A 13,789-nucleotide genomic window follows, 5' to 3' on the forward strand; every position below is an offset into this window, starting at 1 on the left:
CCTTGAGTTTTACCTTTCTCCTTAAACTCAATTATTTACCTCAAGGGTAGGTGTAAAATGAGCTTATTTCTAAAAATGGTACAGTCACACTTTAAGCCTGCCTGCTGAGAACTTAGTTTATGATGCAACTTGACCAGAGTATGAACACAGGGTGAAAACTTTTGGCAATGTTTAAATAAAACTTCATGTTTGCTTTAGCAGATTTGTAGTGTTTCTTTATTACAGTCCAGAGAGATCAGCTGGATATTACCAATATTTCATTGAAAAAAAGGCTCATGGAAAAAGACCATAAAACCCAATTATCATTGCATTGCTGTTGTGCCACTCTATATACCATCATTTCATATAATGTATGTGCACGGCCACCAGTAACGCATGAGAAAGCACAATTCCCCTGAAATTGCACTTGCATTAGAAGGTCAGGTACAGAGCTGCTAGGAGAAAACACTGAATAAAATCCTGTCTATGTGATGTAACCACAAAGGAATGTGTGCAACAACTCTTTATTTTTCCTGTAATGTTATTGGTGAACATAGGCCTACTTTATGAATATGTAAACACAGAACACATACAAAAGTTTAGGCCTTAAGGTCTGGCTGTGAAATTGCCCAAAAAACTTTTTGGGCCACAAACTGCACACAATCTATATCAAGGCAATTTAGAACAAGTTATTTCTGGCTACTCTCCCGAGTTAACAAGATTTTGCCCAGACAGAGTAATCATATACCGTATGCAAGCAGCTCCACTGAAGCTCCACATTTGGGATGAATACGGGGGCTCACACACTGAAACAAACTCTCTTCCTTACTGATTAATGAACGAATCCCCAATGCTTTGTAGAGCAACAGCCAAGCTCAGCACTGATCCAATAGTCCATTTATCTTTAAGTAGACCTCCAGATCTAAGCTCATGATCATATAAATCAGTGGCTTCATCTAATAGAGTGCATTTATCATCGTCTATACAGCCTCCCTCCTGCAGGATCAGGCCATTACCACCGAAAGAAAAGGACAGAGGAGTCTTGCTCTCGGAGAAGGGCCTAGACTAGAGCAAGGTATTGTGGCTATCTGGACAGAGATCTGATGAGTGGGAGGGAGGGGGGTGTTATTCAAGAGGCCTTAGTAACTTATCTGGGCTTGTAAAGTCAGAGGAAGTGGTAAACATTCTTATATAAGGGCCCAGAGGTTTTGTTGTGATGGGAGAATGAAGCCGTAAGACTCTTAAGGTCAGGAGGTTTACAACTCATGAGGAGTAAGTGGTCTCTCCCTGGTATAGTGCATCCACATAATTGCCTATGTACAAACGTTAAACAATTTGTAGAATGTTGTGCTTACTTACACTATACTTTATATGTCTGCAACTTATAGGCCTACTTGGGGCTAGGGTTATGGTTAAGGTTAGGAATGCACAGAGTAAAATTGTTGCACTTTGGTACACACTAAAAAAGGAACAGATAAAATGTGAACTGATAAAAACAGTTTTTACTGAGTTAACATATAGGGTTTGTTTTGGGTGATGGCTGGTGTTTTGCATGCAATCAGTGTATAATGTATATTTCAATATAATGTAAAAACGACTGATAAAATAAGGTTTCACCCAATTAACTTTTTTGGGTTAGTCATAAGGTATGAAACACCCTCTTGTGTTTTGGGTTAGCCTTACCACAGTGTAGTAGACTGTAATATCTGTTAGAACTTTATGTGTCCCCATTTGCAGCACACTTGCATGTGACACACTGGCCATGTGACACAGACAGATATATCAAACAGGCAGAGTAAAAAAAAACTTTTCTTTTTTCATTGTCATGTACCTGGACCTCCACGTCCAGCTGGTCCCACGTCTGGTGGACGTGAGCCAAGAACCTCTTCACCGCCTCCTTCTCCGCTGACATCACCAGCATGTGGATGCTCTCCCTTGGCATCTTCAGGTACTCCTGAAGGGGACATGTACAGTAAAGCAGTTTTATTTTAACACCATTCTGAGAATATACGTATGGTCCCGTTCAGTCTTAGCGCTTACCCCCACCTCTCTAAGTGTTGAATTAACACCATGATGCCATATGCTCTCAATAGTGTTCAATTCAACACTATTAAATCACTTGGGCCCATATATTCTCAGAATGGTGCAACACTGCATTTTATATTGTGTGACATGTTGAAATTGTTTATCATTTGTTAATAGTTCACATCATACACAAAGTGCTTCATAACATAAACTTTTTATAACCTCACTAACAGGAGACCATAATACATAATGCAATGGACAAAAGTATAGCAGTGAAGTTCCTGTAAAAACGAAAAAACTAACTAACGTTTGCACAGCAGCAAAGAATGGTAGGTAATCTATGCATATCCACAACATTAGCATTCACAGAAGCCAAGTATAAAAGCAGTACTGAAATGTTGGAGAGGTGCATAAACGCGTGCATTTGCATTTTTGCCCTCCAGCACATCCCTGAATGTGAAGCTCGCTCTTACCTGGATAAGCACTCTGAGAGCTGAAGAGTTGCCTTGTCTCTGAATCAGATCCCACAGCACGGGCTGTTCAAACAGACAGATATTGATGGGCAGAAAGACACAAGTAGACAAACGGAGAGACACAGACGGGCAGATAGAGAAGATGGATGAATGGAGGGTTAAAACGACTGTCATGCCATCTCAGAGGAAGGCTGTTACAAATGCTGTTGTGATCACATTTACATTCATACTGTTGGTGTAAGTCTATGGATTAAAATGCGTACACAATACATGCTATCCCGATGTGCCTAAGGACCGGCTATGTTAAATGAGCTATACAGCGTGGCAGCTCTTGTGCCACCAGCGCCTCTCCAATTCATTTTTGTTGATTCACGTCGAAAACTAATTTCACTCTTGAGGTCTTATCCTTGTGTTGAAGTAAACAACAGATACTGTCAAGGAGGAATCTGGCCCCCGAGCCCCGGCAATCTCTCCCATCACTGTGACAGCTCCCGCTATTTAATATCCTGCACGCATAAACAAACTGAATTGATTTAGCTGACAAAGAAACTATTCACAAATGACAGGAAAAAAAACAGAGCTATTTAGACAAGTCTTTTGGCAACACAAAGAGAGGAGTGAAATTGGGGGCTCTGTTGTATTGTGCAATTTGTGCTTTTGCCCTTTTATCTCTTTCTTGTGTATTTTTGTTGCACTTTGATCAGCAGCTGCATATAAAAGTAGCATATAAACTAGAGAGCACACAAAAAGCAAAGACCTCCAATAAGGTGATTCCTTTCACCACTAAAATCCAATCAATGTGTCCTTAATGCTCTCTCAGTCAATCAGTGCAGAGAATTTCACCCAAATCCCTTCATGTCCTTTGGCATTATGCTGCTAAGAGACTGACAGACAGACAGGCAGACAGGCTGATGGGAATAACATAACCTTGTTGGTGGAGGTGGGCAATGCCCTGCGTGCCCTTCCAGTTTTCTATATAGTTGACCAGCGGCTGGGTGTAAGGTAGCCTAATAAACCCTGAGTGATAAAGTGGTCCGCACACTGGACATCCGCTCCAAAAAAAAAATGGGATCTTCCTCAGGCCAGGATCGAGACGTTGCCGTTTGTAATGAAATGAAGTTTCATTCAGAGCTCATGCCCAGTGTACGGACCACATTATCACTATGTCTACCACTTTTGTCTGATATCTGCATCATTTTTTGTGTGGATATACATTACCGGTCAAAAGTTTGGGGTCACCACAATTTCCTCCCACAATGCTTCTTTCTGACAGTCAAGCTTATTCCTTTCCAATTTCAGTTCTGGTATAAAATCAGTGTATAGAGTTATTGTTCCCTGAAATGAATGCATGCAACAGTTTGCAAGCAGCTTGATATTGGAAAAAGTATTTACTTGTATAGACAATGCATAGAATAGACCAAAATGTATCGCTAACTTTTGACTAATCAAAGTGTACCTTTACTAAGGTAGTGTCTAGTTTGGTGTACTAATCAAAGTGTAGACTCCTTTGGCATTAATAATAGCCAGTTGCGGTTATACAGATTCATTCCCGGGATGAGATGTGGTCCAGAATTGCCCATGAGCTCTGAGCCCCATGCATGCAAAAGTTGATGTCTGCTCCTGTCAATCCATACAATGCCGGATGATATACACATCATTTGAAAGAGGAGAATCTACACTTTCCAACGATGTATGGCACTGGCTTGCACACTAAAATATTGCTGAGACAATGGATCGTGCATTCATAAGTAGGTTTATTCTGATGGCTAGAAAATCATGCAGATACTTTGACTTGAATTTGTGGACGAGGTGGCAACTCAACAAATGTCATACACCTACCATTGGAAAGGGCAGACACTGAGCTTTCCAATAGTTCGATGCATTCTCTGATAAACCAAAGAAATGTCTGTAGAAAAATGGACTAAAACACGTATTTCTATGTAATAAATGGGTGAAAAAGCTTGGTTAGATTTCACTCTTCTTTCCAGTTTAACCAATTTTATGGGTAATCAAACCTTTTTTCACCTGTGGCTGTTCAGTACTTTCCATTATTCCATTTCAAGCTATTTAAAAGATGTTTGCGACTTGAATTGCAAACAAATAACTGGAAAAATGAAGGTGACCCCAAACTTTTGAACGGTAGTGTACGTACCCCAACCTCCAAAATCCTAATAAACCCGAGCAGCAAAGCATACTTTTGCCTGGTGGGTTGGTCTAGGGCAGGGTTTCCCAAACTGAGGTGCGCGCACCCCTGGTGGTGTGCAGCCTGCCTTAAATGGGGTTTGCCACTAGTTAAAGTTAAAGAAGTTAAAAGAGGGAATGTGTCGCTAAGCTAGTGAAAGTCAATGGATCCGTGTAGCATGCTACAATGCTACACGGATTCATTGACTTTCGCTAGCTTAGCGACATATTCCCTCTTTTAACTTGTCTTAAAGCAAGACAACGCTTAACTTGAAAAATAAGACACTTTACCACCTTTATAAATCCCAGCCAACGATTTTAACTGTATTAAGCCCCAAAATAGTGGCATACCCCATTAAGGGGTTGCACGAGCTGGATAGAGCAATGGTGGATATGTGAGGTTTCTCCAGCATTAATGAACATTAAGTAGTTTTTAATTTATGGTGAATTGCATGCTGAAGGGTCCATGTGAATTGTACAGTAGTTTAACTCCTAGAGACTATTGTAAAAAGAGGATTCCCCAAAACAATTGTGCAAAATGTGCAGTGAATCCATACTTTCATGGACATCAGCACACCAAAATATTCGCTTAGGGGGTGCGCAAACCACATTGAAATGTACAAGAGGGTGCACAGGGGGAAACGTTTGGGAACCACTGACTCTAGGGTCACACCAAAGAATCATGGCTGAGCTTTCTGGCTCTGTCATCTTAGCAAAACTCTCTGTGTGGTGAGTTTTTTGTTTTGCTTTTGAATCACCAAACATTGGTCTAGTTTTACTTAACCTTAACATTCACACATTGACATTTGTGGTCTTACACTGAAGCAGCTGAGGAGGTCCTCCTTGACAGCAGGGTTCTGCTCCTTCCTGAGGAAGACCCCGATGGTGTGAAGCACGCTGAGGGAGGCGTCAGGCCGCAGAGTGGCCCAGAAGGAGCTGTTATCCAGCAGGCTGGAGAGCAGGATGGCCTGGCCTAGACCCTGCCTCACCTGATGGGTGGATGGATGGATGAATGGATGGATGAATGGATGGATGAATGAATGAATGAATGAATGAATTAATGGATGAATAAATGAATGAATGACTGAATGATTAGGCGTCAAAGTACAAGCAGAAGTAAATTCATGATATAAACATCACGTTTATATGATACTGTATAGTTGTAACAACAAATATTCCACTGTCCCTAATGCCCTAGAGATCCTCTAGCATTGTTAAGTAAAAACCCTGCAAACCTTAGCTGAGATTCAACTGACTACAGCAGACCGATTATTCAGTGAAGTCACCTGTGTAGGTAAGAAACTGGGGCCAGGGTTTTTATTTCCTTTTACTTTCTTTCTTCTACGTACTTTTAGCTCTGCTCACCTCCAGCTCGCCCTCCTCCAGGCCGGCCGACAGGCCCACCACGAAGTCTAGCAGTCGCAGCACATATCCCACCGTGGCAAGCCAGCTGACGCGCTCGTCCACGGGCCCCTCACACCGGCTCAGGCTCTGCAGCGTCTCCAGCAGCATGGGGGCCGGGTCGGCACACAGCTGAGATGTGTCGAAGGCGTACGGAGCCGGGAGCATGTCGAAGAACTGCTGGAGGGGGCAGCGGGTGGAGCCGCCTGGCCCGGTACCATACACCCCCCCACCTTCCCCTCCAGCACCACCAGGGCCGGGTCCATCTCCACCTGGTCCACCACCACCACCACCGTCATCTCCCTCATCCCTGCCCAAGCACAGACCCAGGAGGAGGGATGGGTGGCTGTGGAGGAGCTCCGTATAAAGGGAAGCATTGCTGCACATATAGTCCCGAAGACCCACAGTGTGGACGCACAGCTCCAGCAAGGTGGCATTGGCGAAATGCTGGATGTCCCAAGTCCTGTAGTCGCAGAGGTGCGTCACCAGGGCATGGGTGGTGTTGAGGACGCGCGAGCAGTACACAGACACCCAGGAGCCATCGTCAGGGAAGGGGTACGACGAGTTGCTCCCGCACACAGAGAGGAGGAGAGCGGAGTCGTTGGGGAGGAAGCACCTTCTGAAGTCGTGGGCACTCATGAATGGGCTGCCCAGCAATGCCAGGCAGTCCGGACTGGCATCGGGGGTGGCGCCTACGGTGGCGGCCACCTCCGTAAGCTGCACACAAAGCTCAAAGATGCTGGACTGGTTTGAATACTGGTAGTCCTTTGTGATTGCAGCCTGGAAGAAGGAAATAATAAGAGTTATTCATTTGCTGTATAACCCTAAAATGGTTGAGGAATGTTTGATAGAATTCCAAATATCTTAAGAAAATGTCATATGATGAGAATGTAGGTAATAAGAGGGTACAACGTTAATTTAGTAATGATTGAAGAAGGGCTCAGATGATCATATGAAGGAGTGGTCCTATGCCTTTTTTGACTTTTTGTCTGCCATAAGACTACGAGCAGATGGAAATATTCATCTTGTGAGATAAAAATTATAAAGAATTTAAAGAAAAAAAGAAAAACTTGTGAAGAATTGCTCATGGGATTCAATGACAAAAGTGATGTCTCCCCCATGTGACCAGGAGACAGCACAGCAACATACAGTATCTCACATGATTTCACTTATCTAGTCTGCTGAAAAAAACTATTTTCCAGTAGGAACAAGCAATGGGCACAACACAGCCTATTGTAGCTACTTTTTGTAACACACAAGGAGCTGCCCTGAACTTATTTCACCGCGCGCCAAACGAAATGCGACACCACCACCACGGAACCCTTTAACGAACAACTCTTTGGTCTGATTACCTGTTGCGCACTGTGGACCCAGAACGAGGAGTTGGCACATACGGTATTGTTGAACTCGTGCGCAAAGAACTCACTGCAGACCTAGTAATAGAGTAGAATAGCGTAGAACAGAGTAGATTCGAGAAACTGTATCAATCCCAAAATTGGCTTTAGTCTGCACATAATACACATTGCACAAATCCAAGACATCATTAATTGACACACATTTGCATGCACATTCCTACATTTTTACATTTGGCTGAAAAAAATCGACGTAGGTCTAATAGTGTTTTAGCGCTTTAGTGCTGATGGGACTGTAAGCGATCTGACTCACTGCTCACTGAAAAAGTCAACTACATTGTAACAACATTGCTACGACATTATGGAGATTCTTATGAAAAATACAGAAAAAAAGACATGGCCCCCACCACTTTGGTAACAATAAGCTTATCGTAGAGGCTCTGCATGAGAGTGTGTTAATAGGAGATGCTGTGGTGCAGAGTGCTAAGGCACCTATACATACAGCTCCAGGCCACTTTATTAGAATAGCATGAAAAAGTTGATTTATTTCCATAATTCCATCAATAATGTTAAACTGTCATGGATTGTAGATGCATGGCCCAGTTGTTTAACTATTCCAATCATTCAAGTTTTTCTTTTTACATAATTTGGCCTTCCAGCTCAAAAAAAACATGAATTGGGAAATTCGCATTATTAGAATATTGTAATAAAATCACAATTTTCTTCATCAAAATTCGTTTCACATCAGTGCACATCAAATCAGTTGAAATTTGGTACTTTCTACATAACATGCAATGTTCAATACTTGGTTAGGACTCTCTCTGTCTTAATAACGGCCATGATGCGTTTAACATTGAAGTCAATGGCAAAACAGTGCATGGGAGTTATGGAAGCCCAGATATCCTTGATGCTTTGCCGTCAGCTGTTCTTGTTTGTTGACCTGGTGTCCCACACTTCACTCTTCAATATACCCGTAGATACCCATGCTACGTTTTGGTGTTAACTCACCAGTTTAATTCTAACTCACCAGAAATAAAACCCCATTCATTTTCAATGGGGTTTCATTTCTGGTGATTTAGAATTAAACCGGTGAGTTAGCGACAAAACGTGGCATGGAAATCTACAGGGTATATTGAAGAGTGAAGTGTGGGACACCAGGTCAGCTATACAAAAACAGCTGACGGCAAAGCATCAAGGATATCTGGCCTTCCATTACTCCCATGCACTGTTTCTGCCATTGACTTCAATGTTAAACGCATCATGGCCGTTATTATTAATAATATTAAGACAGAGAGAGTCCTAACCAAGTATTGAACATTGCATGTTGTGTAGAAAGTACCACATTTCAACTGATTTGATGTGCACTGATGTGAAACAAATTTTGATGAAGAAAATTGTGATTTTATTACAATATTCTAATGATGCGAATTCCCCAATTCATGGTTTTTTTGAGCTGGAAGACCAAAATGTGTTAAAATAAACAATTTAATGATTGGAATAGTTAAAAAACTGGGCCATGAATCTATAATCCATGACAGTTTAACATTATTGATGGAATTATGGAAATAAATCAACTTTTTCATGCTATTCTAATAAAGTGGCCTGGAGCTGTATACAGCTGGGGTCAGGAACCTTTTTCGTGGAGAGAGCCATAAACGCCAACTTTTCTAAAATACATTTTCATGAGAGCCAAACCATTTTTTTAAATCACTGAATAAAGCATGTTCAATAAAGCATTTCAATTAAGCCCAACAATTTTAGAGTGTACTGTGAAGTTATTGCTTTTATTGATAACAGGTAAGTATAGGGTTGCCAACTGTCAACTTCATTATGGCAAGGGTCTGTGAGAATTTTGTATTTCTTAGATGTAATTTCCTGCATTTAATACTTTTTAACCTGCCTTGTCCCGTTTCAAGTCAATATGGAACCCATACTTTTATTTATAAACACAGGACGATTCCATATTTCAAGGGATGGTTGGCAACCCTAGATAAGTAAGAGCCATATATAGTTCCCAAAAGAGCCACATGTGTCTCTAGAGCCATAGGTTCCTGACCCCTGATATACAGTATGTACTTCTGCTTGTATGCTAGTGACCAAGGCTGGAGTCCATCCTGGGTCATTTCCCAAGCTTATCCCATCTTTCTCTCCTATTCCTTTATCATCCCACTCTTCGCTATCTATCTCTGTCATAATGAGCACTTAGGTAACTGATTACGACAGACTGATTACCAGAGTGTGTGCTACCTGAACCCAGAGGAAGTTATTCCCCAAGCCAACTCAATCTCATTCTTCCACTTGTTTCTTACCCCACTCTTCACTATCTCTGTCATAATGGAGGCAGGAAGCCCCAAATAAAAAAATATATATATTACAAAGACATATTTTACAAAGATATGGGGAGCAGCCGTGGCCTAGTGGTTTGAGAGTTGGTCTTTCAATCTAGGGGTTGCAGCTTCGAATCCCCCCTGACCTCTCCCTACAGCTCCATCCATGGCTGAAGTGCCCTTGATCAAGGCACCAAACCCCACATTGCTCCAGGGACTGTAACCGATACCCTGAAAAATAATAACTGTAAGTCGCTTTGAATAAATGAAACCGTCAGCTAAGTGCAATATAAAATAAAATAAAAAACAAAGAGAGTACCTGCACCCAGAGGAAGTCCTCCTCGGCCACCGAGAGGTACCAGGCGGCGTCGGAGCAGGTGGCGTGCAGGTCGGGCCCGCGCAGGTCGGAGATGGTCTCCAGGGAGCCCGTGAAGAGGTTGCAGTACAGAAAGACCGTGAAGTTGGACACGCCCGTCAGGCCTGGGATGGTGTCGTTGCAGGCCGCCTCCAGGATCTCCTCGGAGACCGAGGGGTCAGGGGTCGTTGGCAGGGTAGGGGATGGGGACGGGAAGGGGTCGTCTGGGTGAGGGAAGACTCTAGATCTGCGGGAGGGTGGGTGTGGTGTAGAGGAGGAAGAGGAAGAGGAAGAGGAAGTGGAAGATGGAGGTACAAGTGGGGACAGGTCGTCTGGGTGTGGAAGGACCCTGGACCTGCGGGAGGGTGACCGTGGGGTGGAGGAGGAGGAGGAGGAGGAGGAGGAGGAGGAGGAGGATGGGGGACTGGGGGAACCGTCGTCCTCCATGGCTAGAGTGCAGGTCATGAAGGGCGGGCGGCTGGGAGGGCCCTGAGACGTGAACCCCAGGGCCTGGGCATTCCAGGTCAGGTTGTGCCTGATACCCCTGGGTGAACCAGCCGGGGGAAAACAGAGCGGAGAGAGAGAGAGAGAGAATGGGAGATCAGCACTCAGCAGCAGCTCAGAATCTGTGCCACCGCTTCTGGGGCTGGTGTTTGTTTCACTGTTGTTGTGTTGCCTGCGCTTGATTTATCTGGCCCGCTTGCGGCGCAGCCAGCGGAAAAGACACAAAGGTGCAAACTGATCTGATACTCAAACACACACTGACTCCATCCAGAGACCCGTGGAAAGGGCCCACGGACGAACATGCACATGCACACACGCCAACAAACACATACACACACATAGTATACACAAACACACACACACACACACACACACTCGCGCGCATACACACACACACACACGTGTGCAATACACACACACGTACACGTGTGCAATACACACACACGTACACACAAACACACACACGTGTGGAATACACACACACACGTGTGGAATACACACACAAACACACACACACACACACACACACACACACACACACACACACACACACACACACACACACACACACACACACACACACACACACACACACACACCAGGGGCAACAGGGCACACTGTGGACAAGACATGCTGATTCGGAAACATCATTTCAGTGCCAACAACACTCACCACAGAATGAGCTGCCTGAGGTCACCTATGAGGAGAGAATGACAGAAAAGAGAGCAGGGAAGTCAAACACGATGTCTGGTCTCAACGTGTCACAAATCGCACACAAAAGGCTGAACTGAACTACCGAACTACCGAATGCGTGGAAAACTCAGACAATCAGCCTGGCGGGTAACAGCATAGGAGCGGGCATAATACGGGCAGGGATTAGGTTACTGCCGTCAACAAAAGCGGCGGGCAGATTAAACCCACCATAGGATTTAGAGTAACGGGGATATGCTTAATGACAAGCCTGGCCTTTGTGATTTTAAAGCAGTGTCAGACAGAGTTCTCTCTCTCTCTCTCTCTCTCTCTCTCTCTCTCTCTCTCTCTCTCTCTCTCTCTCTCTCTTTCTCACTGTTAAATCTTTCAACCTAGACGATCATGTGAACTTAATCCTCGTCAAATGAGTGGATTTTATTGATTAGACTGGGGTTTGAGTCATAAATAATGAATACGTTATATAACTGTACTGTAACATCGCCATAATTGGCAAATTTGAATGGGCATGCAGCTCCTAAAATGATAATACAGCTATTTTAAAATATATTGGATATATTCATGAGGGTAGAGGAGCCCTGCTACTATTCCAATAACTCTATTAAAGAGATTGGAACATCTTTCTTTGGAATGCATTTACTGACTTTAACACTGAAACAAAAAAACAAATCCAATTTAGCTTTGAGATCCCATATCAGATATGAAGCCTTTTCAATCATCGGGCAGCAAATCACACCCAATAATCTAAACATAAATCGTTTCTTAGAAGGGATTTCACACAGTGCTTAGGATTTAAATTCATTTAATTCCTCTCCTAATGCTGACTTATAAACTACTGACTTTTGAAACCTGTTGAAAAAAACCCCACCCATATTTCCCCCATAACAACAACAAATAAATGTAGACGTGATGCGTCGTGACACTTGCCCACACTGCATCTCCCATGACCATTAGGCTGGGGCACCCCAACCACACTGCTGACATCATCAAGAAGCGCCACGGTGACCCGGGACACCTTCCTGCGCAGGCTTCCATACACCGAGTTCCCCACTCTGTGCAGCAGTCCATTCCTCAGACCATCCAGCCCTTGCAGCAGTGCCGGGTTCCTCTGGGCCAACTGGGCCGCGGCCCGCTCCCCTGCTGCCGAGCGGGACAAAGCCTGCAGCAGCAGGGCCTGCACTGAGTCCAGATCCTCGTCACCATCCACCAAGGATAAGGTTTGGTTCCTCAGGGATGCCACTAGTGTGTCCTCGTTCAACAGGGCCTCGGGTGGGAGGCTAAAGGGCCTGAGGCGACCGGTGGACACAGAGGTTCCTCCATTATTCCCTCCGCCACCACCACCACCACCACCAGGGCCTCCCACAGATACTCCACCACCGGCTCCGTTGGATCTGGGGTCGCCCGACGGGTGGAGGCTGAGCACGGGCTTCCAGTTGCGTGTCTCCAGAAAGGCCAGGAGCTGCTCCAGCCAGCCCGTGCTGAAGCCGCAGTCATGCCGGCCTCTTAGCAGGCAGATGAAGCCCTGTACGCCCGCACTGGCTTGGCCGTACGTCCCGCTTACCACTGCCTGCATAGCCACATCCAGCAATGCGCTGATGGTCTTCCAGTTCTGCGACAGGAAGGCCAAGATCGGACGCTGAGGATGACGCTCGGACAGCTGCTGGATGCTCTGCACCAATCCCAGCAGGCCGTCCCAGTGGGGGCTGCCCCTGAGGGACAGGAAGAGGTCCTGCAGTCTGAAACTGGGCCTGGGAGGCACCCTGCTGCTCTCCCATGACCCGTACGGGCCACCACCTTCCGCTTGCAGGAGCGTGTAGAGGACCTTCTCCCAGAACTGCTCCTCGTTGAAGGCCGGGTGCCGGTCGTCTATCTCAGCTCCCATCTCCTGGAGGTACAGGGAGATGTTGTGGAGGAAGCCTGAGAGGCGGTGGCGGTCCAGGGGCTTGTTGAGGGAGGGGAGACCCGTGTTCTTCTGGGAGAGCAGGCCCAGGGATTTGAGTCCGCCGACGATGTTGCGCACCACGGTCTGGACCTGCTGCTCCCGAGGCACGTCCGTGGGCCGAGGTAGAGGCCGGTCTCTCTTTGGGTACCAGCTATCGCCTTTCCGCCATATTGCCAGCAGCTCTTTGAGAATGGCTTCCCTTTGCTCTGCTTTTTTACTTCCGTCTGTGGATAAAGAACAAGCCAGCAGTTTGAAGACACTCTGGATCAAAAAAACTTGTGAAAGTACCTTTTCTGAAAACTAAAAGTTATCAGCCTGATTTAAATGGCCACTCGCAAAATCACACACATAGACACGCAATGTCAATCTTCATTAGGTTTTCAAGGCTAGCTGTGGGCGCACTCACGTCTAGAGTAAATTAAATAACTTTGGGTGCACGAAAAAAAACCTTCAAACTTAAAGAGGAGAAAAATTCGCACTTTCGAGCTGAGTCTCATTATTTATTCACCAAATGCCACCATGTCTGAATGTGTACATGGGGG

The 13,789-nt window shown here is 45.0% G+C and overlaps 1 protein-coding gene across 1 annotated transcript in view; it reads right to left on the reverse strand.

The window, feature by feature from the left end:
• The window catches only part of LOC134438671 (stereocilin), a 50,472-nt gene extending 36,704 nt beyond the window's left edge, over nucleotides 1-13,768 (reverse strand). The window contains exons 1-10 of the mRNA XM_063188285.1: nucleotides 13,756-13,768; nucleotides 12,683-13,471; nucleotides 12,233-12,619; nucleotides 11,270-11,294; nucleotides 10,058-10,448; nucleotides 7,412-7,492; nucleotides 6,024-6,839; nucleotides 5,477-5,647; nucleotides 2,478-2,540; nucleotides 1,811-1,933 (exon numbers count right to left, since the gene is read on the reverse strand). Coding sequence (XP_063044355.1) covers nucleotides 1,811-1,933; nucleotides 2,478-2,540; nucleotides 5,477-5,647; nucleotides 6,024-6,839; nucleotides 7,412-7,492; nucleotides 10,058-10,448; nucleotides 11,270-11,294; nucleotides 12,233-12,619; nucleotides 12,683-13,471; nucleotides 13,756-13,768 — 2,859 coding nt within the window. The remainder of the gene's footprint in view (nucleotides 1-1,810; nucleotides 1,934-2,477; nucleotides 2,541-5,476; nucleotides 5,648-6,023; nucleotides 6,840-7,411; nucleotides 7,493-10,057; nucleotides 10,449-11,269; nucleotides 11,295-12,232; nucleotides 12,620-12,682; nucleotides 13,472-13,755) is intronic.
• Nucleotides 13,769-13,789: the final 21 nt, after the last annotated feature.

Source organism: Engraulis encrasicolus, chromosome 22, assembly GCF_034702125.1.
Source record: "Engraulis encrasicolus isolate BLACKSEA-1 chromosome 22, IST_EnEncr_1.0, whole genome shotgun sequence".
NCBI lineage: Eukaryota > Metazoa > Chordata > Actinopteri > Clupeiformes > Engraulidae > Engraulis > Engraulis encrasicolus.